This window comes from Gorilla gorilla, chromosome 18 (genome assembly GCF_029281585.2).
Source record: "Gorilla gorilla gorilla isolate KB3781 chromosome 18, NHGRI_mGorGor1-v2.1_pri, whole genome shotgun sequence".
Lineage (NCBI taxonomy): Eukaryota > Metazoa > Chordata > Mammalia > Primates > Hominidae > Gorilla > Gorilla gorilla.
This window is the reverse complement of record NC_073242.2, coordinates 12,319,114-12,346,285: the sequence shown is the minus strand read 5'-3', so window position 1 is coordinate 12,346,285 and position 27,172 is coordinate 12,319,114. Positions and strand designations below refer to the sequence as shown.

Here is a 27,172-nt window from a genome sequence, read left to right as displayed (position 1 = left end):
TCGACGTGGCATTAACAGAGAGCCCCAGAGGCACTTGGAAATTGATCCGTGTTCAGTTTGGTTTCCGAAGGTGTGGCAAGAGGAGATGAGCTTCCAAACAGACTATAAAAAGGACATTAGCTTTCTAGCATTGAACCAGTCAAATTTGATTCTAGTTCCCAGGTGGAAATACTTAAAGTTGAAAGTAGGTCAGCACATTCAGGGAGTTTGGTGCACCTGCAGGTGACACAAAGGGAAACTTCTCGACTTATCCCAAGATAGTGGAAGAAAGGAAAGCTTGGAGTTAAGAAGTCTCAAATTTCTGGAAGGCCAGGAAAGAGGATGCTCTTGAGGCTCTGTGTTCTGGGATGCAGACTGTAGGCTAAGGATCCACAACTATGGCCACTGGCCTGCTTTTTTAAATAAAGCTTTATTGAAACACAGCTACACCTATTCATTCATGGCTGCTTTGCGCTACAATGGCAGGGCTGAATAGTGGCAAGAGAAACCACATGGCCCACATGCCAAAAATACTTACTGTCTGGCCCTTTACAGAAACAGTTTGCTGGTCCCCCATGTAGGCATTCCAAGCCTTCAAACTATAGGTCTTTCCTGTCTTCCCAATAACAAACTGGTGATCCATTTCACTCAATTTCAAGCAGAGTTCAGTTTTTAGAGAACGGACACAGACCCAAGAGGGCCACTATTGCCCTCAGACACTGTCTCCTTTTTCTGCTAACATGTCAGCAACACACAAAGTGTGTGCTTTCCCTAAGTCACCATTTGCCATCCACCTAAACGCTCTATTATTTACCAATATTTGTAAGACTTTTGCTCGAAATTATCTTGCTTTTTAACAGCAATAATTTTTTGGTTTTTTTTTTTTGAGACAGAGTCTCACTCTGTCACCCAGGCTGGAGAGCAATGGCACGATTTTGGTTCACTGCAACCTCCGCCTTCCGGGTTCAAGCTATTCTCCTGCCTCAGCCTCCTGAGTAGCTGGGACTACAGGCGCACACCACCACGCCCGGCTAATTTTTTGTATTTTTAGTAGAGACGGGGTTTCTCCATGTTGGCCGAAACTCCAGGCTGGTCTTGAACTCTTGACCTCAGGTGATCCACCCACCTCAGCCTCCCAGAGTGCTGGGATTACAGGTGTGAGCCACTGCACCCGGCCCTTAACAGCAGTAATTTAAGTGGAAACTTTTATATCATTACTGTATCTAGAAAGCCAGTATCCTTTCATATAAATACAAGGTACCCGTAAAAACAATACATTGACAGTAGAGAGGTGTTCGTCAACTCTGCCTGGATCTCGGTGCCTGCATCTTCCTGGCACCCTCTCATGCATCACACCTAGTCCATCAGTCAATCCTGTTGGCTCCACCTTGAAAACAGATCCAGAGTCTGCCCACTTTCCTGCCTCCATCACTTCCCCTGTGATCCAAGCCCCAGGGTTCCTGCCGTGTCCTAAGCATCAACCTTCTCCTCTCATGGGCTGTGGTCTGTGTGCAATCAACACAGGAGCCAGAGCAGTCCTTTGCAAAAGTTAGGTCAGATCACACCAGTCCTCCCTCTGGTGAAAACCTTCCAATGGTCCCCTGATATGGTTTGGATCCATGTCCCCACCCAAATCTCACGTTGAAACGTAATCCCCAATGTTGGAGGAGAGGCCTGGTGGGAGGGGCCTGGATCATGGGGGTGGGCTTCTCATGAATAGTTTAGCACCATCGGTTTGGTGCTGTTCTTGTGAAAGAGTTCTCATGAGATCTGGTTGTTGAAAAGAGTGTAGCCAGGTGCAGTGGCTCCCGCCTATAATCCCAGCACTTTGGGAGGCCGAGGCGGGAGGATTACTTGAGGTCAGGAGTTCGAGACCAGCCTGGCCAACAGGGTGAAACCCTGTCTCTACTAAAAATATAAAAATTAACTGGGCGTGGTGGTGCATGCCTATAATCCCAGCTACTTGGGAGGCTGAGGCAGGAGAATTGCTTGAACCCAGGTTGCAGTGAGCCAAGATCGTGCCATTGCACTCCAGCCTGGGCAAAACACCAAAAAAAAAAAAAAAAAAAAAGGAGTGCAGCACCTCTCTGCTCTCTCTCTTCCTCCTGCTCTGGCCATGTAAGATGCCTGCTCCCCCTTCACCTCCTGCCATGACTGTAAGTTTCCTGAGGTCTCCCCACAAACAGAAGCTACTATACTTCCTGTACAGCCCGCAGAACCATGAGCCAATGAAACCTCTTTTCTTTATAAATTCTCCAGTCTCAGGTATTTCTTTATAGCAGTTTGAGAATGAACCAATACACCCCCATCCCAGAGTGACAGCCAATGCCATCAGAGTGGCCTCCAGGAGGCCTGCAGGACCCCCCTACACCTACACCTCCATGTCTCTCCCCTCCCTGCCACCCCCTCCTGCTCTGCTCCAGCCACACTGGCCCCCTCGTGGTTCCTTGAACGTGCCAGATGAGCCTGACCCAAGAGCCTGCTCCTGCCCATTCCACTCCCCAAAAATCTCTTCCACAGAGAGACAGGGGTTCCCGTCCTGTCTTCCTCAGGTCTTGGCTGTCTGACTTTCAATTGCACCCCTGCCCTCCCTCTCCCCTTCCCTCCCCTCTTCCTGCTTAACACGTATCCCCTATTTTACCTCTATCTCCTCAGCATCCCCAGAACAATGCAAGCTCCCTGATTACAGAGCTCCATGTTTATTGATCATTGAGGTTTGGGGGATAATGCAGTAACCATCAGTATTTTAATTATACAGAAGGAAAATCTGAGGCACAGCAAAGTGAAGTCACCTGCTCAGTCACATCGGATAGTGAAGAGCAGAGGTGGGGTCCAACCCATGGGGGACTGTTCCAGAGCTTGTGGCCTCTGGCCAGGCAGGTCCCACCCTCTCCTTCTAAGGGCAGGGCCTGGCCAATAGTGCATGCTTAGTAAGCGTGAGTGCTTCTCTACCCAGTGTTCACATTATTCACTCCAGATTTGATTACAGCTCACTACTATATGCTCCTGTGGCACAGAACATGTTTCCTTTACAGTCTATACTGCTGTTGTTAAAGAATTAAGGTCAAGACTAGTATGGTGGCTCACGCCTACAATCCAAGCACTTTGGGAGGCCCAGGTAGATCACTTTAGTTCAGGAGTTTGAGACCAGCCTGGCCAACAGGGTGAAACCCCGTCTCTACTAAAAATACAAAAATTAGCCAGGTGTGGTGGTGCGTGCCTGTAGTCCCAGCTACTTGGGAGGCTGAGGCAAGATAATTGCTTGAATCCGGGTAGCAGAGGTTACAGTGAGCCAAGATTGCAGCACTGCACTGCAGCCTGAGTGACAGACAGAGTGACACTCCATCTCAAAGAGAAAAAACAAAACAAAGAAAAAAAAAAAAAAGAATTAAGGCCAGCATGGTGGCTCATGCCTGTAATGCCAGCACTTTGGGAGGCTGAGGCAGGATGACTGCTTGAGCTGGGGAGCTCAAGACCAGCCTGAGCAACATAGCGAGACTCTGTCTCTAAATTAAAAAAAAAAAAAATGTTTTAAAATTAGCCAGGTGTAGTGGTGCACACCTGTAGTTCCAGCAACTTGGGAAGCTGAGTGGGAAGATTGCTTGATCCCAGGAGCTCAAGGCTGCAGGGGAGCTATGATCAAGCCACAGCACTCCAGCCTGGGTGACAGCAAGTCAATGTCTCTTTAAAAAAGGGATTAATTGCGGGATTTCACAAACAGTGCAGAGGGAGACGCCTGACATCAAGGAGTATCTACTGTATGATTCCGTTTATAAAGTTCTAAAATAGGCTCAGCTAATCTATGGCGAAGATGTTAAATAGCAGTTACCCACTGGGGTATGAGGGAACTTTCTGGGGGCTCGGGACGGTCTAGATCTTGATCTAGGTGCTGGTTACATGGTTGTATTCACAGGTAAAAATTCATGGAGCCGCGTATGTAAGTTTAGTGCAATTTGCTATGTTAAGTTATTCATCAACTTAAAGATAAAAGGAGGAAGAAAATATCAGGAAAGTCCAGCCCCCTTTCCCCAAAATTAATTTTGCAATTTTAGTTAATGGCTCTTCTCCAAGTAACCACAAGCTGTGAGAGGGCAAAAACCACACGTGCAATACTCATGTCTGTGTCCTACATCCAGCACGGTGTGCGTTCAGGGCAAGCAGCAAGAAGTGTTCACTGCAGGCTGGGCATGGTGGCTCACACCTGTAATCCCAGCACTTTGGGAGGCAGAGGTGGGTGGATCACTTGAGCCTAGGAGTTTAAGACCAGCCTGGGCAACATGGTATAACTCAGTCTCTACAAAAATTACAAAAAAAATACAAAAATTAGCCAGGTGGCACACGCCTATAGTCACAGCTACTTGGAAGGCTGAGGTGGGAGAATCACCTGAGCCCAAGAGGTCGAGGTTGCAGTGAGCCGTGATCATGCCACTGCACTCCAGCCTGGGTGACAGAGTGAGGCCCTGTTTTATTTTATTTTATTATTATTTTTGAGACGGAGTCTCAGTCAGTCGCCCAGGCTGGATTGCAATGGCACGATCTCGGCTCACTGCAAACTCCGATTCCCAGGTTCAAGTGATTCTCCTGACTCAACCTCCTAAGTAGCTGGAATTGCAGGTACCTGCTATCATGCCTGGCTAATTTTTGTAGAGATAGGGTTTCACCATGTTGCCCAGGTTGGTCTTGAGCTCCTGACCTTAGGTGATCCGAGGCCCTTTAAAAAAAATAATTCCCTGCAAAAATAAATAAATGAAGGAATCACTACTCAAGTGGCCATTTGTACATTCCAAAGATGGCCGCAACAGCATCTCCCATCCCCAATCTCTTCCCTCTGTGACCTAGTAGTCCCTCACTGGGAGGTGGCATCTATCTCTCCCCACATTTGATCTGGGGCGGTTCCGTAACTACTTCAACCAAAACTGTGTGGCACAGAGTGGAAAACAGGCAGTTCCTCAAAAAGTTAGACACAGAATCACCATATGACCCAGCAATTCCACCCCTAGGTACATACCCCAAAGACTGAGAGCAAGGACTCAAACAGATACTTATCTGCTGCTGTTCGTTGCAGCACTACTTATTTTTTGTTTGTTTGTTTTTTCTTTTTGAGACAGAGTTTCTCTCTATTGCCCAGGCTGGAGTGCAGTGGCGCAATCTTGGCTCACTTCAACCTCCACCTCCTTGGTTCAAGTGATTCTTGTGCCTCAGCCTCTCGAGTAGCTGGGATTACAGGTGTGTGCCACCACGCCTGGTTAATTTTTGTATTTTTTTTGTAGAGATGGGGCTTCATCATGTTAGCCAGGCTGGTCTTGAACTCCTGACCTCACGTGACCTGCCCACCTTGGCCTCCCAAAGTGCTGGGATTACAGGCATAAGCCACCGTGCCCTGCCAATTGCGGCACTATTCATAAAAGCCAGAAGGCCGGGCGCAGTGGCTCACGCCTGTAATCCCAACACTTCAGGAGGCCGAGGCAGGTGGATCACCTGAGGTCAGGAGTTCGAGACCAGCCTGGACAACATGGTGAAAACCCCATCTCTACTAAAAATACAAAAATTAGCTGGGTGTGGTGGCAGGTGCCTGTAATCCCAGCTACTTGGGAGGCTGAGGCAGGAGAATCACTTGAATCCAGGAGGCGGAGGTTGTGGTGAGCTGAGATCGCGCCATTGCACTCTAGCCTGGGGGACAAGAGTGGAACTCTGTCTCAAAGAAAAAAAAAAAAAAGAGCCAGAAGGGGGAAACAAACCCAAGGGACCATGAGCAGATGAGCAGATAAACAAAATGTGATCTCTCCACACAACAGAACAGAGCAATTGCTGAAGGAGGGCCATGTACACAGTTATTCTCAGCCACTCCTCTGGCAGCAGGCAAGGTTGGAACCCTAGAGCCATCAGAGAGAGTACAGTCCTACTGATCTCTGGATTTTGGACTTCTGGCCTCTAGAACTGTAAGAGAATAAACTTCCATTGTTTTGAGTCACTCAGTTTGTGACAAATTTTTTGCAGCAGCTCCAGGAAGTGAATGTATGATCTCAATGAATATTTTTACTGATCATGTCAGCTATTACTACTACCACCTCCAATGTACAAAGGATCACCTCCTGCAATTTAAAGCTTGCACAGGGTCAGGCGAGGTGGCTCACGCCTGTGATCCCAGCACTTTGGGAGGCTGAGGCAGGTGGATCACTTGAGGTCAGGAGTTTGCGACCAGCCTGGCCAACATGGTGAAACCCCTTCTCTACTAAAACTACAAAAAATTAGCTGGGCGTGGTCGCTTGTACCTGTAATCCCAGCTACTCAGGAGGCTGAGGCAGGAGAATCTCTTGAACCTGGGAGGTGGAGGTTGCAGTGAGCTGCAATCACACCACTGTACTCCAGCCTGGGTGACAGAGCAAGACCCCATCTCCAAAAAAAAAAAAACCAAAAAACAAAAAGCAAACAACAAAAAACCTTTAACTTGCGCAGGAGGAAAGGGAGTTTCAAATTCATACATTATTACAAAGGCTTGGATCTGAACCCAGGCACTGACTGCAGTTACTCATGCCTGGACTGTTCCGGGCATTTCCAGATCATCCTCTCTTCCTGTCCCCACCTGAATCCAAGCCACTTCCACTTGTAATTGACTGTGGCAGCCACCTAAGTGGTCTCTCTGATCCCATCGAGGTCTTGTTCAATCCACTTTGCACGGAGCAGCCATAGGGATTATTTTAAAGTGAAACACATCATGTCACTCCCTAGTTAATAACCTACCAAAGATCTCTAATTGCAGAGAGAATAAAACCCAACCTTCTAATGATGACCTCCCAACACGGGACCTGCCATGCATCTGCTGTGTCCCTGCCTAGAATGAGTTTCCCCCGGGCCTGAAACGGCTGTCTCATTCCTCAGCCCAAATACCACCTGCTCAGAACAGCCTTCCTTGACTCCAACTTAAAGTAGTCCCACTGCTTTCAGACCAACACATTTTATTTTTGTCACCCTTATCTGTCTCTTTCTCATTCGTTCATGATTCATCGGTCGCTCTCCGCCAGCACGCAAGCTCCTCGTCTCTTGTTCTCCTTGATTTCACAGTCGATGCGCAATGTAAGTTACATGTTGAGAGTTGGTAATTCCCTGGGACATGGATACCTCTGGGGATGGGAGCAGCAAGCCAGTTTTCCAGGAGAAAAAATTAAAATCAGTGAATGTTCACTTAACCTGAGGAGCTTCCTCCACAGGGGAAGTGGATGTCCTGGGGTCAGCTTGAAGAGGCCTGTCCAAGACCAGGCTTCTCCAATCTGCCCCCCAGGCACCCGGCTGCTGGGAACACTTCCTATTCACTCCTGTAATGGTCCCATGGGCCCATCAGCATCTACAAGCCAGAAGAAGGGCTGGCCAGAGCTCAGGGACCACAGTCAGGTTGCTGATACCAAACTTCTCTCTTTATTTTTTTTTGAGACAGAGTCTCGCTGTGTCACCCAGGCTGGAGTACAGTGGCTCCACAATTTTGGCTCACTGCAACCTCTGCCTCCTTTCAAGTGATTCTCCTGCCTCAGCCTCCTGAGTAGCTGGGATTACAGGCGTGCACCACACACGGCTAATTTTTGTATTTTTAGTAGAGACAGGGCTTCACCATGTTGGCCATGCTGGTCTTGAACTCCTGACCTCAAGTGATCTGTCTGCCTCAGCCTCCCAAAGTGTTGGGATTACAGGAGTGAGCCACCACGCCTGGCCTGATCCCAAAATTTTTGAGAGTTCCCGACCAGAGGTCAGCCTTCTTCCCCAGGGTCCCCCTGCACAGTCACCCTGGCCCTTCTTTAATCCTCCTGGGTTCCCAGTGCTGTGCTGAGTTCTGGACAGAATGGAGTGCAACAGTAGGAACCTTGGATTACAGAGGCAATGGGGCCCAGGTGTTAGGGTCATGGGCTGTGCACTCAGACCTGGGTTTGAGTCCCAGCTCTGTCCTGTACTATGGCTGCAATCTTCAATAAGTTACAAAATGGAAGGCGGATTTTGGCTCAATAACTAAGAAAGCTCCTTGCCTTGGAGTGGGATCCACTCTGGAGGCTGGACGCCTTCTTGTCTAAGATGCAGGAGAGGGGCTTTAAGCATCAGGCAAAGGGACTTGGTTTAGACCCAATCAGCTCAGAGATCCCTCCTAGTCCCAGGTTCTAAGGTTCTGTGCATTGTTTAATTATCCACTCCCTCGGGTCAACTGCTCTGCCCCAAGAACTGGCATTGAGCTGGTGTACTGGAGTCAAACCACTCTGTTCAGCTTCCACTGAAAACTGCTCTGTATCTCTACTGACGTCGAGTGCTATGTATTTTCAGACTTAACATCACTCCAATGCAAGGAAAATTTCTTTCCACTTAGCAGATGAGAAAACGGAGGCAAAGAAAGCCAAAAGGCCCTGCGGTGGATTAGGCTTTATCTACACTAACCCGATGCTAACTGATTTCCAGACATCACTGATGCTCTTAAACATCTTGTGATGTAGTGGAGTAGTGCCAGTTTGCAGACTGAGAAGCTGAGGCTGAGATAAGGTTGAGCAAAACTCATCCTATTCTTGCCACAAGTAAGAGGCAGTTGGGATTTGAACCAGGTCTGTCTGTCTGCCTAGTTTTTCTGCAGAATCATGAATGCAGTGCTTAGGGGTGATTCTGCAGAGGTAGAGAAACAAAATCTTTACAATCACTGGGATCCTGCGGAAAATTAAAACTACAGCAAGGCGCTGGCCTCTTATCTCAACCAGTATGAACCATCTGCTTCTCATTCCAGTCTTTTAACAGAAATCTCTGAAGAGTTCTCCTCTCTCTCCCACAATGCCAGCTCCAGTGGGGAGATGTCTTGTAGACTCAGCACTTTCTCCCAAAACCGCGTAGCTTTGACATGCTGCTCTTACTTGCAAAGGACGTCCCCAAGCAAAGGTGGGGCTCTCCAGACTCGAGACCCAGAACAAAGAACTGAGCTCACGGGGACAGTCACTGGTCAGACAAGGGTGAATGCCCTTGTCCCGAGGTACTAAAGGGTCATCACCTCTCAGGCTTGCTGGCCCAGTGGTTCCAGCAGAATGCTGCCAGCTGGGCCTGACAATCAAGTGAAACGTCGGGAATGGGGAGGAAGTCAGGGAAGGCAGAGTGTAGGCGGGAGCACAGAGTTCTCTGTGTGTCCCAAACAGGAACTCAGGTGTTAGGATGCGGCGGCCTGCCTTCCTTCTCTGCCAGGACACAGCCCAGGACAGACACCTAAAGTTACTCCAGGGATGTCTCAGCCTTGGAAATGCACCCATCATGACTGACTCCACACTCCACTGGAATTTGAGCCCCTTTTTTCAGCAAAGTGGCAATGGCAACTGCGAACCTCAAATCAAAATCTTTCAAAGCTGGCCCCAGGTGCGGTGGCTCATGCCTGTAATCCAAGCACTTTGGGAGGTTGAGGTGGGAGGATGGCTTGAGCCCAGGAGTTCCAGACCAGCTTGGGTGATATAGTGAGACCCCATCTCTACAAAAAATAAAAAAGGTAGCCAGGCATGGTGGCATGTGCCTGTGGTCCCAGCTGCTCGGGAGAATTGCTTAAGCCCAGGAGCTCAAGGCTATTGTGAGCCATTGATTGCACCACTGCACTCCAGTCTGGGTGACAGAGCAAGACCCTGTCTCAAAAACAAAACAAAACAAAACAAACAAACAAAAAACGTGCAAGGTGAATGCATGTAAAGCTGGGAAAATCTGAATAAAATGGATGGACTGGGCCAGGCGCGGTGGCTCACGCCTGTAATCCTAGCACTTTGGAAGGCCGAGGCGGGCGGATCAGAAGGACGAGGCGGGCGGGTCAGAAGATCGAGACCATCCTGGCTAACACGGTGAAACCCTGTCTCTACTGAAAAAAAAAAAAAAAATCTGGGCATTGTGGCGGGCGCCTGTAGTCCCAGCTACTTGGGAAGCTGAGGCAGGAGAATGGCGTGAACCTGGGAGGCAGAGCTTGCAGTGAGCGGAGATCGTGCCACTGTACTCCAGTCTGGGTGACAGTGTGAGATTCTGTCTCAAAAAATAAACAAATAAATAAAAATAAAGAATAAAAAAATTAAAATTAAAATGGATGGACTGTATCAATGTCAGTATCTTGGTTGTGATATTGTACTCTATGGGTTAGTAAGATGGTGCCGTTGGGGAAAATAGGATGAAGGACCCATAGGATCTCTCTGTATCATTTCTTATGACTGTGTGTGAATCTACACTAATCTCAAAACAAAAAATGTACTTAAAAGAATGGGCAAAGTGAAACAAAATAAAACCCTCCAAGCAAGTTCAAGACCTAAAAACAAGCTGGGCATGGTGGCTTATACCCGTAATCCCAGCACTTTGGGAAGCTGAGGTGGGCAGATCACTTGAGGTCAGGAGTTCAAGACCAGCCTGGCCAACATGGCAAAACCCAGTCTCTACTAAACATACCAAAATTAGCCCAGTATGATGGCACATGCCTGTAATCCCAGCTACTCAGGAGGCCGAGGCATGAGGATCACGTGAACCCGGGAGGCGGAGGTTGCAGTGAGCTGAGATCGCGCCACTGCACTCCAGTCTGGGTGACAGAGCGACACTCAGAGTCTGTCTCAAAAAAATAAAAATAAAAAGACCTAAAAAGAGTATTCCCTTCAATAACACGGATTTGAAATGCATGGGTCCACTAATATGAGGATTTTTTTCAATAAATATACTGGAATTTTTTTTGGAGATTTGTGACAATTAGAAAAACTCAAAGACAAACTGTGTAGCCTAGAAACATTGAAAAAATTTAAGAAAAAGCTAGGTATGTCATGGATGCATAAAATATATGGAGAGGCTAATCTTGTAATTAACTGAAGTAGGCTTCAGGTTAGCCGGATGCTATTAGTAGTAAAGTTTTTGGGGAGTCAAAAGTTACACATGGAGGCCGGGCATTGTGGCTCGCGCCTGTAATCCCAACACTTTGGGAGTCTGAGGCAGGTGGATCACCTGAGGTCAGGAGTTCGAGACCATCCTGGCCAACATGGTAAAACCCCATTCTCTACTAAAAATACAAAAATTAGCCAGATGTGGTGGTGTGCACCTGTAATTCCAGCTACTCAGGAGGCTGAGGCAGGAGAATCACTTGAACCTGGGAGGTGGAGATTGCAGTGAGCTGAGATTGCACCACTGCACTCCAGCCTGGGCGACAGAGTGAGGCTCCACCTCAAAAAAGAAAAAGGTACCTTTGGATCCTTCAAAGTTCTGAGCCAAGCAAAGTTCTCCTTAAATGTAGTAGGGGAAGTGTTCTTTCAATCAGCCAGGTAGCCGAACCCCCGCACAAAGGGCAAGGCGAGAGATTTGCGTTTGCTTGCTCCTTCAAGATAGAAATGCAGATAGCTAGCCCAGCGGAGTGCAGTGACCTTTGGCATACCATGTTCAGCAGCAAAGGTGTGAATTTGTGAGCATGCTCCATTCCCATCAGGAGGAAAAGAATATGACATGGCAAGTGCTAAGAGCTTCAGGCCCTTTGGGGGGGATTTTCCTCTCAATCCCCCTAGCAAAAAAGGTATGAGTCTGCAGTACTGGAAATGTCCTGGAATGCAGCTTGTAAGAGGCAAACCTCACCTGCTCAACTGCCTCCTTCTTAGCCATGTTGCCAAAAGCATTTTATGGACTCTATTTACTTATTTACTTATTAATTATAATGTATTTTTTTGAGATAGGGTCTTGCTTTGTCGCCCAAGCTGGAGGGCAGTGGTGTGATCACAGCTCACTGCAGCCTTGATTTCCTGGGCTTATCCTCCCAACTCAGCCTCCCAGGTAGCTGGGACCACAAGCATGAACCACAGTGCCTGGCTAATTTTTTTATTTTCTGTAGAGACAAAGTCTCACTTTGTTGCCCAGACTAGTCTCTAACTCCTGGCCTCAAGTGATCCTCCCACCTTGGCCTCCCAAAGTTCTAGGATTACAGACATGAGCCACGGTGACCGGCCCACGTTTTACTGACTGTAACATGGAACCCAGGTCCTGCCACTCTACTGGAAGGAAAGCCCAGAAACCCGATAAGAACCAGTCACCAGGGACAAGGTACTGAAAACAGGTGTGGTTCGTAACAGAACTTCCTGTGAAAACACTGGAAGGGGTATAGAAAAGTTGTGCTCTTTTATTCAGGGTTTTGCAACCTCAGCACTATTGACTTTTGGGGCCAGGTAATTCTTTGCTGCGGAGGGAGGAGTTAGAATGGTTAGCAGAATCCCTGGCCTCTGCCCACCAGATGCCAGTAGCATTCTTCATTCCCCCACCAGTTGTAACAACCAAAAGCATCTCCAGACCTTGCCAAAAGTCCCTTGGCACTGGGTGCGGTGGCTCACACCTGTAATCCCAGCACTTTGTGAGGCTGAGGCCAGAGGATCGCCTGAGATCAGGAGTTTGAGACCCGCCTGGCCAACATGGCGAAACCCCGTCTCTATTAAAAATACAAAAATTAGCCGAGTGTGGTGGTGCACGACTGTAATTCCAGCTACTCAGGAAGCTGAGGCAGGAGAATTGCTTGAACCCAGGAGGCAGAGATTACAGTGAGCCAAGATTGTGCCACTGCACTCCAGCCTAGGTAAGAGAGTGAGAGTCTGTCTTGGAAAAAAAAAAAGTTCCCGGGGGAGCACAGTTGCAGCAGAGAACCCTGCTCTCCAGGAAATGTGGCAGGTTATCTGCTCCAATGTGATGTATTAACTGCAGGCAGGCGCAAGTGTTCAGGTGAAGGGGTTCAAATCCCAACTCCCTCACTTGGTTTCTGAGGACCTGGTGCAAGTTCTGTAATAGCCCCTCATCTGTAAAATGGGTCTGAAATCACATCAAAGGGTTATTGTGGGGTTCCCAGAGAGGGTACTCATAGTACACAGTATATTACCAAGAACTAAGTAGATAATAAACAGAGGAGGTGTGGCTATAGCAACAAGCTATGTGCCAATATGGGCAAGTGTGGTTTGATGAAGGGAGAGCTTAACTGAAATCTGTATTCTATTTTTCAGGGTTTTTTTTCTCCCCCAACACACTGCGAATACTTATTCTAAAAATTCTAAAACAACATTATTTCCCCCAGGCTCTAAAACCTCCCTGAAGCAGTGTTAACTCCTGGCTTCTTCATACATTCATTTGCCAACAAATTCCCACCTTGAAAACCTACAAAGAACACAGCGGCCACCTACATTCATGAAAACAACATCAATCCTGTCCGCTATGTTTGGCTCTCCTGTCCTGGAACAAGGGGCAGACCCATTTAATGAGATTTTGGGTGCTGGTGTATATTCAACTTCCTCTCCACAATTCTATAGAAACCCAGCAGATATTTACCTTGATGAAAACCTTCTTAATTACTCCACTTGGTGCAGAAAGAACCAAAATCCCATGTTGGCTGCCAAATTTAAAAGGCACTGCCGAGAATGAGATGAAGGTCTTACATCTGGATAAATCATTGGATCCGCTCAAGGCACAGATTGGAAACATCTCAGAATCCTGTCCTACTCCCCAGAAATGTTGTCATTCTGTACGTAAAATTCCTGATGAGTATGACTCACTCTATATTTTGAAAAGGAAAAAAGTACCACAAAAAATGTAGAAAAATATACAGTTGGAGACTTTTATATTTGCCCTTTGGAATGTGTGTGGTCTTAGGCAAGTGACTTAAGCTCTCTAAGCTTCTGTGTTCTTATCCATAGAGTAGGAATCATGCCTCCATGGGTGAGGAGTAGAGATGATGGTGAATGAGGAGAAACAGTTCAAGTTCACAGCACTGTGGCTGGCACCAGGTCCACCTTAAGGGACACTCCAGCAAGCAAGACACTCACCAGGCTGGGGAGAAAAGAGTTCCAGACCTGAGATGGTGCCAGGCAGATGCTGCTGCTGCCAGAACTTGGGCTGACTGCACAGTAAAACTGTTGCTTCCACTGCTAGCAAAAATGAAATATTCAGTGCCAGGAGCTGGGGGATGAAGCTTAATAAAACTGATGTGTCACTCCAGGGGTTGCCATACACATTCTTCTCCTGCCAAGAAGCAACCCTAGTTGTGCTGAAAAGGCTCTTGGAACTACCCTAAATCCAGAATATTCAAGGTGACTCTTGTTATTGTTCTTAGGATAGTTGTTCTAGGTATAAAAACCAGCTGTTGAATGTAGTTTAAAGGCCTTGAGGTCTGGTCCCTATCACCATTCCAATTTCTGTGCATAGCACCTTCCTGACTCTGGGTTTGGCCGCGAGGATCTAGTGTTTGTCCTGGGAAGGCTTCTACTCAGTCTTTGCAGATGCTGTTCCCACCACCCAAAATGCTTTTCCCTTGCTTCTGATTCCTTCATTTCTACTCACACTTCTGATATCAGTTCATGACTCACTTTCTCAGAGAAGACTTCCCCGAACCTCTCCCACAAGATCAAATCTTCCTTTTAGCAAAGAATCCTACACGACTCCCTTTTGTGGCCCCATCACATTCATATGTTACCTCTATTTGTGGAATTATTTGGTTCATGTCTTGTCACTTATAAGACTATACACTTTAAGGTAGAAGCTGTGCATATGATTACACTTGAATTCCCATCATGATACCATCTGGCACTGTATTGGAAGCCCAATACATTTTTGTCAAATTGTTAGTAAGTCTTGATTGGTGCAGTCTCTTTAGAGGGCAACGAGGCAATGCCTATCATATTCTAAGGCTACAGCAGTCAAGACGTGGTATGGGGGCAAAGATTAAACACACGGATTAATAGAACTGAACAGAGAATAGAAACACATACATGCATATATGGACACTTGATTTTTGACAATGGAGGCAGTGATACTGGGCCAAATGAACTATCTATGTGGGAAAAAATTAATCATGATTCTACCTAATACAATACATAAAAATCAACCCCAGGTGGATGCTGGAGATAAATATGAAAGGCAAAACATGAAAGCTTCCAGAAGATAATAGAAGAAACAATACAAATGACCTTGGACTTTTTTTTTTGAGACAGGGTCTCACTCTGTCACCCAGGCTGGAGTGCAGTGGTGCAATCTCGGCTCACTGCAACCTCTGCCTTCTGGGTTCAAGTGATTCTCCTGCCTCAGCCTCCCAAGTAGCTGGGACTACAGGCACCTGCCACCATGCCTGGCTAATTTTTTTGTGTATTTTTAGTACAGATGGAGTTTCACTATGGTGGCCAGGCTGGTCTCGAACTCCTGACCTCGTGATCCACCTGCCTTGGCCTCCCAAAGTGTTGGGATTACAGGCGTGAGACACCATGCCCAGCCGGACTTCTTAAGTAGGACACAAAAAGCATTAACCATAAAGGAAGACCAGGCTTGGTGGCTCATGCCTGTAATCCCGGCACTTCAGGAGGCTGAGATGGGAGGATCACTTGAGGCCAAGAGTTTGAGACTAGCCTGGGCAACATAGTAAGACCCTGGCCTTGGTGACTATTTGCCTCCAATGAGGCAAAGGGGTCCACAGGATTGGGATGAGGGAGAAAAATTTACTTTTTTTTCTGTAGATTGACTTGCAGTGTTTGATGTTTTACCACGTGCCATGATTGCCTATTCAAAAAGTAAATTGTTAAAAAAACAGAGTAAGTCTATACAGACTTGAGGAATAAAGGTACAGGAAGGGAAGGAGGAGGGCTTCTAAGTCCCTGGCCCTGGGAGGTCCTCCAATAACCCCATGTTTGCAGACTTAGGTTTTGGAGCCAGGCAGATCCTAGTTCAAGTCCTATTTCAACTTCTTGCTACCTCTGTGACCTTGGTGAAGAAGCTTAAAAGAAGAAGACCTTTCCCACCTTATTGAGAGGCTAAAAATGAGATAGTCCAAGTAGTACCCAGTGTTACCCAGTGTCTTGTAGGTAGGAAGCATTCAACTTTTGGCCGGGTGCGGTGGCTCATGCCTATAATCCCAGCACTTTGGCAGGATTGCTTGAGGCCAGGAGTTTGAGACCAGCCTTGGCAACACAGCAAGACCTTGCCTCTACAAAAAAAATAAAAAATAAGTAAAATAGCGGGGCAGGGAATGTGCCTATAGTTCCAGCTACTGGGGAGGCTGAGGCAGGAGGATCCCTTGAGCCTAGAGGCCGAGGCTGCAGTAAGCCACGATGGTGCCAGTGCACTCCAGCTTGAGCAACAGAGTGAGACCCCTGTCTCTTAAAAAAAAAAGAGCATTCAACTCTTATCATCCAGTTTTCCAATTTAACAACCATTCATATAATGTTTCAAAAGGTAGTTTTGTTGTTGCCATTTTACAGATGAGGAAACTGAGGCCTGGACAGAAATCACTGGCTCCCGGGCACTCAGGGAGCCAGCAGCACAGCTGCTTTCCAGACTCAGGACTTTCCCCTGATCTCACAGGTCTAAGACACAGGTCTCAGCCCAAGCCCCGCCACAGGCCTTTCAGGGGATGCACCGCGTGGGACCTGATGGATGACCCGCAAATGATCTGATTTGTTGGCAGGTGGCTGCTGCTGGAAGGACTGCTCAGCCCAAACAAACAGCAAGCTGCTCAGCTTCTGTTTTTGTTTTGTTTTTTTTTGTTTTTTGAGACGGAGTCTCACTCTGTCGCCAGGCTGGAGTGCGGTGGTGTGATCTCGGCTCACTGCAACCTCCGACTCCCTGGTTCAAGCTATTCTCCTGCCTCAGCCTCCCGTGTAGCTGGGATTACAGGCATGCGCCACAACACCCAGCTAATTTTTTTTGTATTTGTAGTAGGGACGGGGTTTCACCGTGTTGACCAGGATGGTCTCCATCTCCTGACCTCGTGATTCGCCCGCCTCAGCCTCCCAAAGTGCTGTGATTACAGACCGGAGCTCAGCTTCTGAAGAACCCGGAAGAGCGGGACCCAAGACTAGCACCTGCTCCGTGGGAGGGCAGGTGGCCAAGTGCTCTCGGCAAACACTTTGCGTCCAGATGTGCGTCCCCACCTCAGGGTCACTGTTTCCCTCTCTCTCCGCAATGCACCCACCATCTCTTCCTCTCAAGGGAAAAAAAACAGACTAGACCCAACCTGGCTCACCTATGATCCGGGAGTGGTTCAGCAAGCTTCAGCATGCCTTCACCTCCACCCATCCAAGGCCACTCTGCACTTCCAAAGCCCCTGAGTACAAACAAGGTTGGCCTTGCACTCCACACCCTGTCTCTGGGGCTAAGGAAAGCACTTTCAGACTTTCTCCACATACCACCAGTTCATATTCAGCACTGATGACTTTTCAAGCCTTTCTCATTTGCAGGGGTAGTTCATCTTCCCAAACTCTGCTGTGATCATTAGGTGCAAAGACACAATTGCACCCTTTGATGAAGGAGTAAACTGAGGTCAGAGCCAGCAGTGGGCATATGCAGAGGCATCCATGTGGGTCAGTCCTAGACACCAGGACTCCAGAGTCTTCAAGCCTCGGTTTCTCACTAGAAATGCTCCTTTCAGTAGGAGACCCTGGGCGAGTCAGTCATCCTTTCTGAGCTTCCATTTCCTGTCTCTGAAATCTGATCAGCCTTTCCTCATAGGGCTGTTGTGAGTGACAAGGTGAGCAACTACACACAAATACACAGCCAATGTGAGTGGCCACTACTCATGGGTCATTGTCATTATCACGGGTAAAGCTGGAGCCAAAACTCTGTCCAGGGTTCTCTGCGTGTTTTCTCCCACTCACCCTGCCAGCCTGCCTCTGAGTCCCTCCTGGAACCTGTCCCCAGGTCAGAATGTCCACACTTTTCTGTGTGTGGCTCTTTTTTGAGCCTTGCTTCCAGCCCCTTGCAGGACTGGACACTTAGGGCTGGGGCAGGACGCCAGGAATGCAAATCTGCATGCAGGCATTCATTTGCACAAATGATCCTTGGTGTGTGCATTTTCAGCCTGTCCCCAGACCGGCACTCAGCCTGCGAAGCCAGCACAGTGCTATTTACAGCTCTGGGCAGAGAGAGGAGGCAGGCTTTGTTCCCGTGCACAAAACAGCCCTGTCCTGCCGGGGTGGTGCCTTGCTCTTTTGGCTGGTATTCGGCCAACCTTGCCCTGAAGGAGCTTCCATATTCTAAAACCTTTTGCAGGAAGGTCAGCAATCCGCCCCTGGGATTGGCTGTTTCCCTAAGGAAACCTGAGCTCAGAGGCTAGTGGGAGAAGGTGTCTGTCTACTCTTCATTCAGCTTCCAGGAGGATCTTTCTCAAGTGATAACAAAATCACATCACTGCCTTGCTTAAATCTCTTCCATGGTTCCCTATGGGTCTCTGAGTCAAGTCCAAATTCAAGATCATGGGTCACCTGGCGGGGCATGACCTACTCTTCCTACAGCCTCCTCTTGCCACTCCTCATCCACCCATGCCTCTCCATCACTTGAACATTGGTTTTTTGTTTTTTTGTTTTTTGGTTGTTGCTGTTGTTTGTTTTTTTGTTTTTGTTTTGAGACAGAGTTTTGCTCTGTTGCCCAGGCTGGAGTGCAGTGGCGTAATCTTGGCTCACTGCAACCTCCGCCTCCCGGGTTCAAGCGATTCTCCTGCCTCAGCCTCCCAAGTAGTTGGGACTACAGGCGCAGGCTGCCACGCCAGGCTAATTTTTTTTTTGTATTTTTAGCAGAGACAGGGTTTCGCTGTGTTGCCCAAGTTGGTCGCGAACTCCTGAGCTCAGGCAATCCGCCTGCCTTGGCCTCCCAAAGTGCTGGATTACAGGCGAGAGCCACCGCACCCGGCCGAACATTGGTTTTATAGAAAAAGAGTTATGCACTACCTACTTACAACACAAATTTTTGGATTATCTGATTCTAGCCTTGTTCACTTGTTCATTGTTATTGTTATTTTGAGACAGGGTCTCCATTGCTCAAGCTGGAGTGCAATGGCATGATCCTGGCTCACTGCAACCTCCACTTCCCAGGCTCAAGTGATTCTTGTGCCTCAGCCTCCCGAGTAGTTGGCACTATAGGCACGCACCACCATGCTTGACCAATTTTTTGTATTTTTGGTAGAGACAGGGTTTCACCATGTTGCCCAAGGTGGTCTCGAACTCCTGAGCTCAAGCAATCTGTCCACCTCGGCCTCCCAAAGTGCTAGGATTGCAGGCATGAACCACCGTGCCTGGCCTTGTTCATTATTTTCAAACTACTTTGCTGACTCCTTTTTAAGTTGTAGAAAACCGATAGACAAGCAAATTCTGCCTTGTCCAACCATGTTTGCCTCTGTTTTGAATCTATTTAGACATCCCTTTACTCTTTACATATTTGTGCTTTATTTGACTTTTCCTTTGAACTGGTTCTAATGTCTGCCTGGTTCCCTCACTGAATGAGCCTAATAAAATCATTGAGTGTTTTTGTATCTGTATGAGATTCATGATTTTACCCTCCACCTTTTTTTTTTTTGAGACAGGATCTCACTCTGTTGCCCAGGCTGGAGTGTAGTGGCATGATTGTGGCTCAGTGCAGCCTCGCTCGGCCTCCTTGACTCAAGTGACCCTCCTGCCTCAGCCTCCTGAGTAGCTGGGACTACAGGTGCACATTACCACACCTGGCTAATTTTTAAAATTTTTTGTAGAGAAGGGGTCTTGAGGGGTCTTGCTATGTTGCCCAGGCTGGTCTCAAACTCCTGGGCTCAAGTAATCCTCCTGCCTCAGCTTCCTGAGTAGTTGGGACTACAAGCATGCATCACCATGCCCAGCTAATTTTAGTATTTTTTGTAGAGGCGGGGTTTGGCCATGTTGGCCAGGCTGGTCTTGAACTCCTGGGTTCAAGTGGTCCACCCACCTCGGCCTCCCAAAGTGCTGGGATTGCAGGTGCGAGCCACCGTACGCGGTCTATCCTTCCTTTTTCCCCTGCGATTTTCTTGGAACGGCTTCCTATGAACTCTCTGGGCCTGTTCATGATGCTCTCCCTGCACAGAGTCTCTTTCTCTTCTTTTCTGCCTTTTCCTCCTGAAATTTCTTCCCTAGAATCCCCAGGAACAGGGAGTGGTAACCTCTTTTTACTTTGAGCTTGAACCTGTATTCACTCCCACACACCTTCGGCACTCTCCTCACTGTGTGGTCCTTGTTTTGGGGCCTGTTTCCTCATGGCTAGTCTAGAAGAGGCGCTGGTGTAGTAGCTGAGTCTTTGTCTCTCCCTCCATCTCTCTCTCTCTCTGTCTCTCTCACACACACAGACACATAGACACGCACACACCCCTACTACTGTACACAGCACACGGAAATCATGCAATAAATGAACACACTCATTGACAAATGAATGAATGCCAGATGGCTATGTCTGTCCACTCCAGATAAGCCACCAAAAGGGAGGCCTGGCTTTCCTTGTTCAATACTATAGATACCAGACAACCATGCCTGGAGTCTAGTAAGTACCCAATAAACACTGGTTGGATGAACAAAAGAATACAACTTAAGTTCTTGTTCTTGCATCACTTTTAAGTCATCTCTCCTTTCTCCACTTTCAGAGGACAGACCTAAGTAGCTTCAGAATGCTCCCCCTACACCCCATATTTTCAGTATCATTGCAGCTTTTCAGTTCTTTTCTCTCTCTCTCTCTCTTTTTTTTTTTTTTTTAGAAACAGGGTCTCACTATGTTGCCCAGGCTGGAGTGCAGTAGCTATTTACAGGCATAATTCCACTACCGATCAGCACAGGAGTTTTGACCTGCTCTGTTTCTGACCTGGGCTGGTTCACCCCTTCTTAGGCAACCTGGTGGTCCTCCACCCCCAGGAGGTCACCATATTGATGCCGAACTAATGCAGACACCTGATTGGCATAGTACAGTACGGCCCAGAACTCCTAGGTTCAAGCAATCCTCTTGCCTCAGCCTCCCGAGTAGCTGGGACTACAGGCTTGTGCTGCCCTGCTCAGTGGATACAGCATTTCAATCCTCTTGATCCCATTCCCTTTAAGGAGTGGAGAGTGATCTCCACTCTGCTTTCATGGTCATCGTGTGACCTTGGGCAAGGCACTGCTCCTCTGGGCTTCTGTTTTCCCACGGGTAAAGCGAGGCCAGTTTAGACATTTCAAGAGATAACGTCAGGCAGAGGTACAAATGGCCAGTAATGCCTGAAAGATGCTTCAGCTCAGGCACCAATTACATGGTAACAGATGCTGTCAATGTAACTTATCAGCAAAGCTATCCCTAGCTTAGCTCTGAGTGTGGGGTTTACAGATCTGTCTAAAATAGGCTTCTCAAACTTAAAAGTGCACACAGATCACCCCAGGGGATATTGTTAAAATGCAGATTCACATTCTGCGTTCTGGGTGGGGCCCAAGATTCTGCATTTCTACCTAGCTCCTAGATGATGCAATGCTGCTGGCCGCTGGACCACACTTTCAGTAGTAAGGTACTAGAATATAGTGGGTCCCACCTTTGAAGGAATTCTCAGTGCAGCCCAGGGACAGAGTGCTGGCAAGTTGCCGATATCCAAGATAATAGATGTTAGCACCTAAATGGGAGATGCTGGCAGTGAAGATTATGGGACCTCTGGACAAGGACAAGGTTGGCAGGGTCGGGGGCTGGTCCAGGATTCCTAGAGAACATGGAAATAGAGTTGGGAGCATTCTGCCCGACGGTGATTCTACTAAATCATAATTCTGGTGGGCAGGGGCATCAATCTGTGTTTTAACAAACTCTTGAGGGGATTCTGATGCTAAAGTTTGAAAAACACTGTGCTAGACAGAGATAAAGGGGTAGGCTACTTTGGTTGGAAGAATAGCGTTCTGTTTTCCCACAGTGGAATTTGTAAATTGGATTCATTTATTCATCCATTCATTCACACATGCATCCATCAATCTAGCCAACCAACAAAGGAGTTGTGTCTGTCTATCCATGCATCCATCTACACCCCCAGCCATCCAACACCCAACAAATACATCCTGAATGCCTCCTGTGTGTGTGTGTGTGTGTGTGTGTGTTTGTGTGTGTGTGTGTGTATCCTGTTAGGCACAAGCAATCTGATTGAAATTATAGATATACACGGCTGTCTTAGCCTCTAACCGGTGATTCTCAACCAGGGGCAATCTGGTTCCCCAGGGGACACTTCATAATGCCTGGAGACATTTCTGGCTGTCACAACTTGGAGGAAGGTATGTTGCCAGCATCTCATGGGTGGAGGCCAAGAATGCTGCTAAACATCCGGCACAGGACAGCCTCGCTTCCACATCAGTAGTATAGAGGTGGGCCAGGAGAGGTGGCTCAGCCTGTAATCCCAGCACTTTGGGAGGCCGAGGCGGGTGGATCACCTGAGGTCACAAGTTCAAGACCAGCCTGGCCAACATGGTGAAACCCTGTCTCCACTAAAAATACAAAAATTAGCTGGGTGTGGTGGCGGGTGCCTGTAATCCCAGCTACTCAGGACGCTGAGGCAGGAGAATCGCTTGAACCCGGGAGGCAGAAGTTGCAGTGAGCTGAGATTGCACCACTGCACCCCAGCCTGGGCAACAGAGCGAGACTCCATCTCAAAAAAAAAAAAAAAAAAAGATAGCAGTCATTGGATTAGGGGCCACTCGAATGCAGGAAGACCTCATTTCAACCTAACTATTTCTGCAAAGGCTCTATATCCAAATTAGGTCCTATTCATAGGTTCCGGGTAAACATGATCATGCCACTGCACTCCAGCCTGGGCAACAGAGCAAGACTCCCTCTCAAAAAAAAAAAAAAAAAAGTGTAGAGGCTGAGAAACTTTGCAGTAGGCTGTGAGTTCCTGATAGGCAGGAACTGGTGGTATTCCCAGGATCACAAGACAGTGTGTGACCTACAGGAGCTGAGCAAATATTTAAGTGGATGAAGAAATAGTGACAGAAAGAAACATTTATTTATATAAAGAACTCTGGGCCAGGCAAGGCAGTTCACACTTGTAATCCCAGCACTTTGGGAGGCCGAGGTGGGAGAATCGCTTGATCCTAGGAGTTCAAAACCAGCCTGGGCTACATAGGGATACTCCATCTCAACAACAACAAAAAAATGCTTTTTAAAAAATTAGCCAGGTGTGGTGGTACCTGTTGTGCCAGTTGCTTGGAAGACTGAGGCAGAAGGATTGTTTGAGCTCGGGAAGTCAAGGCTGCAGTAAGCTATGATCATGCCACTGCACTCCAGCTTGGGTGACAGACAGGGTGCGACTCTGTCTCAAAAAAAAAAAAAAAAAAAAAAAAACAAAAAGAAAAAGAGAAAAGAAGAACTCTTAAAGCTCAAGAACAAAAAGACAAAAAGACAACTCAATTTAAAAATGAGCAAAGAACTTGAGTAGACATTTCTCTAAAGATAATATACCAATAAGCAACAAACACATAAGATGCTCAATGCCATCAGTCATTAGGGAAATGCAAATCAAAACCACAATGTGGTACTGCTTCACACCTGCCACAGTGACCCCAATAATAATAATAAAAAAATGGAGGTCGGGCGCAGTGGCTCATGCCTATAATCCCAGCACTTTGGGAGGCCGAGGCAGGTGGATCACTTGAGGTCAGTAGTTCAAGACCAGCCTGGCCAACATGGTGAAACCCCGTCTCTACTAAAAATACAAAAAAATTAGCCAGGCGTGGTGGTGGCTCACACATGTAATCCCAGCTACTTGGGAGGCTGAGTCAGAATTGCCTGAACCCAGGAGGCGGAGGTTGCAGTAAGCCGAGATCACACCACTGCACTCCAGCCTGGGTGACAGAGCAAGATTCCCCCTGCCCCCACAAAAAATAAATAAAAATAAAATGGTGAAAATGGTCAATTTCATGTTATGTGTATTTTACCCCAATTTAAAAAATACATTTCTGCATTCAGTCAATGCTCCTTGAATATCTATTGTGTGCATAGGGAAGTGTGCTATGCATTTGAGACACAAGAATAAATGTGATGGATGTGATGGCTGCTTCCAGGCAATTATGGATTGGGAAGAAATCCAGCAAACAGTGATGGACCCAAGAAATCTAGGATGTGATGGACCCAGGAAGAATAGGATGTGGCAGACCCAGGAAGTCTAGGATGTGGATGACAGGAGTTGGGAGGAGGAGAAATGGTTTTCCTGGCTGGAGGTGGGGGAGGGTCGGGGAAGACTACTTGTAAAAGACGCAATGTGAGATAGCTTTTGAAGGAGGAGGAAAACTTGCCCTTGGAGAGTCAATCTTATTGAAGGGATGTGTAATTAGAGGCCACATGATGCCATCCCATCCCTGCAACGGGCAAGACAGTTTAATGTGTGGAGTGTCTAGAGAAAGCAAGGATGGTTAGACCTCAGGGAGGAGGAGCTATAGCACAGACCCCCTCAGAATGCTCTCCCAGGCTTTCTGTTAAAAGCTCCTGCAGCAGACTGGTCATGGTGGATCAGAGGGCAAAGTGAAGAAGTGAGGACAACTGATTCAGCCTGCTAAGCATTCTTGGGGCCTCAGGAGCCCCCACTGTCCTTTCTGAGGCTTTTGTCTTCTGCATCCTGGCAAGGAGCAGGCAAGCAGAGAAAAAGGCAGGAGAGACCAGGGCTCGTGTTAAGTAAGCACCTACTAAGTACTGGGGGTCGGAACACATGGTTTTATGTAATCCTCACAGCGGCCCAATGAGGGAGGTTCTACTATTGCCTCCTCCTTCTACCTTTTTTTTTTTTTTGGCTTTCATGTTTTTTCCTTTGCCTTTTAGCTATTTTAAAGATAGAGAAATGAGGCACTGAGAGTTAAAGTGGCTGGCCTGAGGTCATCACGTGGGTGGAAGCCTGATTCAGGTGAGGTCAGTCTGACACCAGGATCCCTCTAGGCGCTCAGAGAAGGAATTCCCCCACAGTAAGGAAGGAGGCTTGGCCTGCTGAGATGAGCCTCAGATTCCTGTCTCTTGGCCCCGTAACTATCAGCAAACTCAAAGCTGAATTTCACCACTGGCAACTTCTGGTGTTAGCAAGTCTCTCAACCTCTGTGGGTTGTGCTCTATTCATTTTAATTTTTATCTTATGATTAATTATTTAGAGTGTCCCTTTGTTGCCCAGGTTGGAGTGCAGTGGCTCACTCACAACTCACTGCAGCCTCAAACTCCTGGGCTCAAGTGATTCTCCCGCCTCAGCCTCCCAAAGTGCTGGGATCACAGACGTGAGACAAGGTGGCCAGCCCACTTTGCTCATTTTTAATGCATGGGAAGCTGGCAGAGATTTATTTTCTTCTTCTTCCCCCAGGAATATGTTCTCATACATACATACTATCTAGGTCCCTTTAATTCCCCACTTCCCTAACTATCCATGTTCATGCATATTTACATTTAAAAAAAAATAGGATCATACTGGCTATGTTGATTCTGTGACTTTATCTTTTTCACTAAATAATATGCCTCAGGAACCTTTCAAGGTCAGGAATGTGGATCCACCTCATTCATCTAAAATCTACTCATTCTCCCACATGAATGCATATACTGTAATCCCTTCCCATACTGGTGTTGCAAACTCTGCCATGGACTTTTTATGTTATGTCAGTGCAAGTGTGAGCATTTCTGTGTGAGATTTTTCAAAGTGGGATTGCTGGACCAAAGGGCATGCCATTGAAGTTTTGAAAGACCCTGACAACTAATCTGAAGAAGGCCCAGAACTCAGTTGTTTCTCAAACAATTTCTGGCACGGATGTTTCTCTGATGCCTGGTGGAGAAGCGGGTGATGGTCTTAGACAAGTCTTTTAACCTTTGTGAGGCGTAGTTTGCTTATCTGTAGAGTGAAAAACAGTGTCACAGACACAACAGTGCTTTGGAGATGATAAGGTCCTGTGTAGGTTGGGTGCTGTGGCTTATTCCTGTAACTCACACTTGTAACCCCAGCGCTTTGGTTGTAACTCACACTTGTAACCCCAGCGCTTTGGGAAGCCAAGGCGGGAGGATCGCCTAAGCCTAGGAGTTAGAGACTACCTGACTCTGTCTCTACTAAAGAGAAAAACAAAAACCAGACAAAAAAGTCTTGTGTAAATGTGAGAAATTAAAAATTGTTATTAATATTGGAAGGCTCTGCAGCTAGACACATCTCCTTCTCCTCATTACACAGAAACCAAAACGAGGAGCTTGTGCAAGAAAGAAGCTGTTTTTGGTTTTCATTTTGTTTTTTTTTGGAGACAGGGTCTCACTCTGTCACCCATGCTGGAATGCAGTGGTGTGATCACGGCTCACAGCAGCTTCGACCTCCCCGGGCTCAAGCAATCCCCCCACCTCAGCCTCCCAGGTTGCTAGGACTACAGGCGCATGCCACCATGCCCAGCTAATTTTTTTTTTGCTGTATTTTACAGGGATGGGGTTTTGCCATGTTGCCCACGCTCGTCTCAAACTCCTGGGCTCAAGCCATCCACCCGCCTCAGCTAGGAAGCTGTTTTATATTAAGTATCAACTATGTTTAAGGCCATGTATTAGACCAGCAGTTCACAATAGGGAAGGAAAAGGAAGATTTTGCTCCCCAGGGCACATCTGGCAATGTCTGCAGACATTTCTGATGGACATGACTCATGGGGTAGGGAGTGTCACTGGCATCTAGTGGGTAGAGACCAGAGGCGCTGCTGAATATCCTACAATACACAGGGGAGTCCCACAACAAAGAATCCTCTGACCCAACTGTCAACAGTGCCCAAAATGAGAACCCCTCATCTAGACCTGTCTCTCTTCTGATGTCCAACCCCAACAAACCTCATTCAAAGATGAGGAACTGAGGCTCAGAGACATGAATGACTTGCCTAAGGTTCCACAGACAGCCGCTACCAGTGGCCAACTCTCTACTCCATCTGGCTTCAGGGTCTGTGGTCCATTCCACATACTACACTGTCTCTCTAGGAAGACATCCCCTTGTCCCCCAAGCACCTTGGCCCTGGCAGATTATCTACAGCAAGGGTTACAAGTTGTGCCTTAAGGCATAAGCACCTCCCCACTTCATGATTAGAGGTTTTATGACTTTGCACTTGTAATCATTGTTTCTGCTCATTTTGCTGTGTGCTGAACATTTTATGAGGATTAACTCATTTTACCCCAAGGATATATCACAGAGAGGTTAAGATCAGACACTAAGTGGCAGATTTGTGCTCTCGACCCAGATAAGAGGTCTCCAGGGACCAACCTCTCGGCCTCTCTACCGTGGTCCTCCTCATGCTTTGAACTTCGCCTTGGCAAAGTTGGGGCACAACAACCAATCCTTTAGCTGGGCACTGGGTGGGGGCAGAAACAGAGAGAGCCTCTACTTCAGACCCTCTCATTTGTAGGGACCCAGTCCCTGCTGCCCAGCTGGGTGGTCCTAGAGAATCTGCCAGAATTTCAGCTATTTTCCCATGCAATGCCCCAGGAGAAAAGACGC

At 47.5% G+C, this 27,172-nt stretch overlaps 1 protein-coding gene across 4 annotated transcripts in view; it reads right to left on the bottom strand.

Moving 5' to 3' along the window:
- The window catches only part of ABAT (4-aminobutyrate aminotransferase), a 120,755-nt gene that overhangs the window by 80,898 nt on the left and 12,685 nt on the right, over positions 1-27,172 (bottom strand). Inside the window, exon 2 of one of the 4 annotated variants that reach the window (XM_063699984.1) lies at positions 22,890-23,011. The exons of the other annotated variants lie outside the window; for them this stretch is intronic. Coding sequence (XP_063556054.1) covers positions 22,890-22,971 — 82 coding nt within the window. The 5' untranslated portion in view covers positions 22,972-23,011. The remainder of the gene's footprint in view (positions 1-22,889; positions 23,012-27,172) is intronic. 4 annotated transcript variants of the gene reach the window in all.